The sequence below is a fragment of the Buceros rhinoceros genome, unplaced genomic scaffold (assembly GCF_000710305.1).
Source record: "Buceros rhinoceros silvestris isolate BGI_N320 unplaced genomic scaffold, ASM71030v1 scaffold39073, whole genome shotgun sequence".
Lineage (NCBI taxonomy): Eukaryota > Metazoa > Chordata > Aves > Bucerotiformes > Bucerotidae > Buceros > Buceros rhinoceros.
The window spans coordinates 1-963 of NW_010404879.1; the positions used below are offsets into that span (position 1 = coordinate 1).

At 66.1% G+C, this 963-nt stretch overlaps 1 protein-coding gene across 1 annotated transcript in view; it reads left to right on the top strand.

Annotated features, from left to right (window-relative positions):
- Positions 1-42: 42 nt before the first annotated feature.
- The window catches only part of LOC104491156 (lateral signaling target protein 2 homolog), a gene marked incomplete at both ends in the record, with an annotated part of 2,566 nt that continues 1,645 nt past the window's right edge, over positions 43-963 (top strand). The window contains 4 exon segments of the mRNA XM_010133532.1: positions 43-106; positions 183-320; positions 487-689; positions 772-925. Of these exon segments, the coding sequence (XP_010131834.1) occupies positions 43-106; positions 183-320; positions 487-689; positions 772-925 (559 nt within the window).

The following is a 963-nucleotide window of genomic DNA, read 5'->3' on the forward strand; positions in this document are numbered from 1 at the left end:
CGCCGATGAGAGGGTGACACGCGTGGTGGCCGAGATCAACAGGCTGGATGCTGAGCTGGACCCGCAGCAGTACCTGGTGCTCCTCAACCAGCTCCATCTCAGCCAGGTACAGGGGCAGCCCAGGCCCCGGTGTCACCCTGCTTGCCCCGGGAGGCTGTGGGTGATGTCCCTGCCCTCCCCAGGCTCACTTGCTGGCAGTGCTGGAGCGCATCATGGAGGAGTGCATCCCCACGCAGCGGCACAGCCGTGACTACCTGGTCAAGTTCCCCGAGGAGCTCTTGGTGGACAACCTGGGGAACCACATGCTCCTTGCCGCCGAGGTGAGCCCAGGGATGTTGTCCAGGGTGGAGCCTGGGGTCTGTCTCCCCCAGGCTGGGTGACAATTGATACCAGCCAGGATGGGGCACCCCACCGCAGGCTGGCCCTGGGGGCAGGGGATGTGCTGCCACAGGCACTGGCTCCTGATGGCCCTCCCGGCCTTGGCAGTGTCTCCTGGCTGGGACGTTCCTGGAGGTGGAGGAGTCAGACGGTGCGCAGCTGCGGCCCCTGGCCAGGAACCTGCTGTGCAGCCTGGAGGTGGTGCGGACGGTGCTGCGGGAGCAGAGCCTGAGCCAGCCCAGCAACTACTCAGAGCCCGTCCGGGCTGCGCTCATCCAGTTCGACCGGCTCTTTGCAGAGTTCGAGCTGAGGTGGGGGCCAGGGTCAGGGTGCGAGGGTGCGGGGGGCTGTGCTGGGGCTGGAGGATCCTCACAGCCCCCCCCATCTCTCCAGCTACGTGTCCTCGCTGGTGGCAGTGAAGTCTCCTGAAGAGATCTACAGGCAGCAGGAGATCATCGTGCTCTTTTGTGAGACAGTGGAGAGGTGAGGGGCACCGCGCCAGGCAGGGGGTGGCAGGGACCCCAGTGTTCCAGGGCTTGGTCCCAATGTACGCGTGTCCCTCCCTCAGAGCCCTGCGCCTGGGCT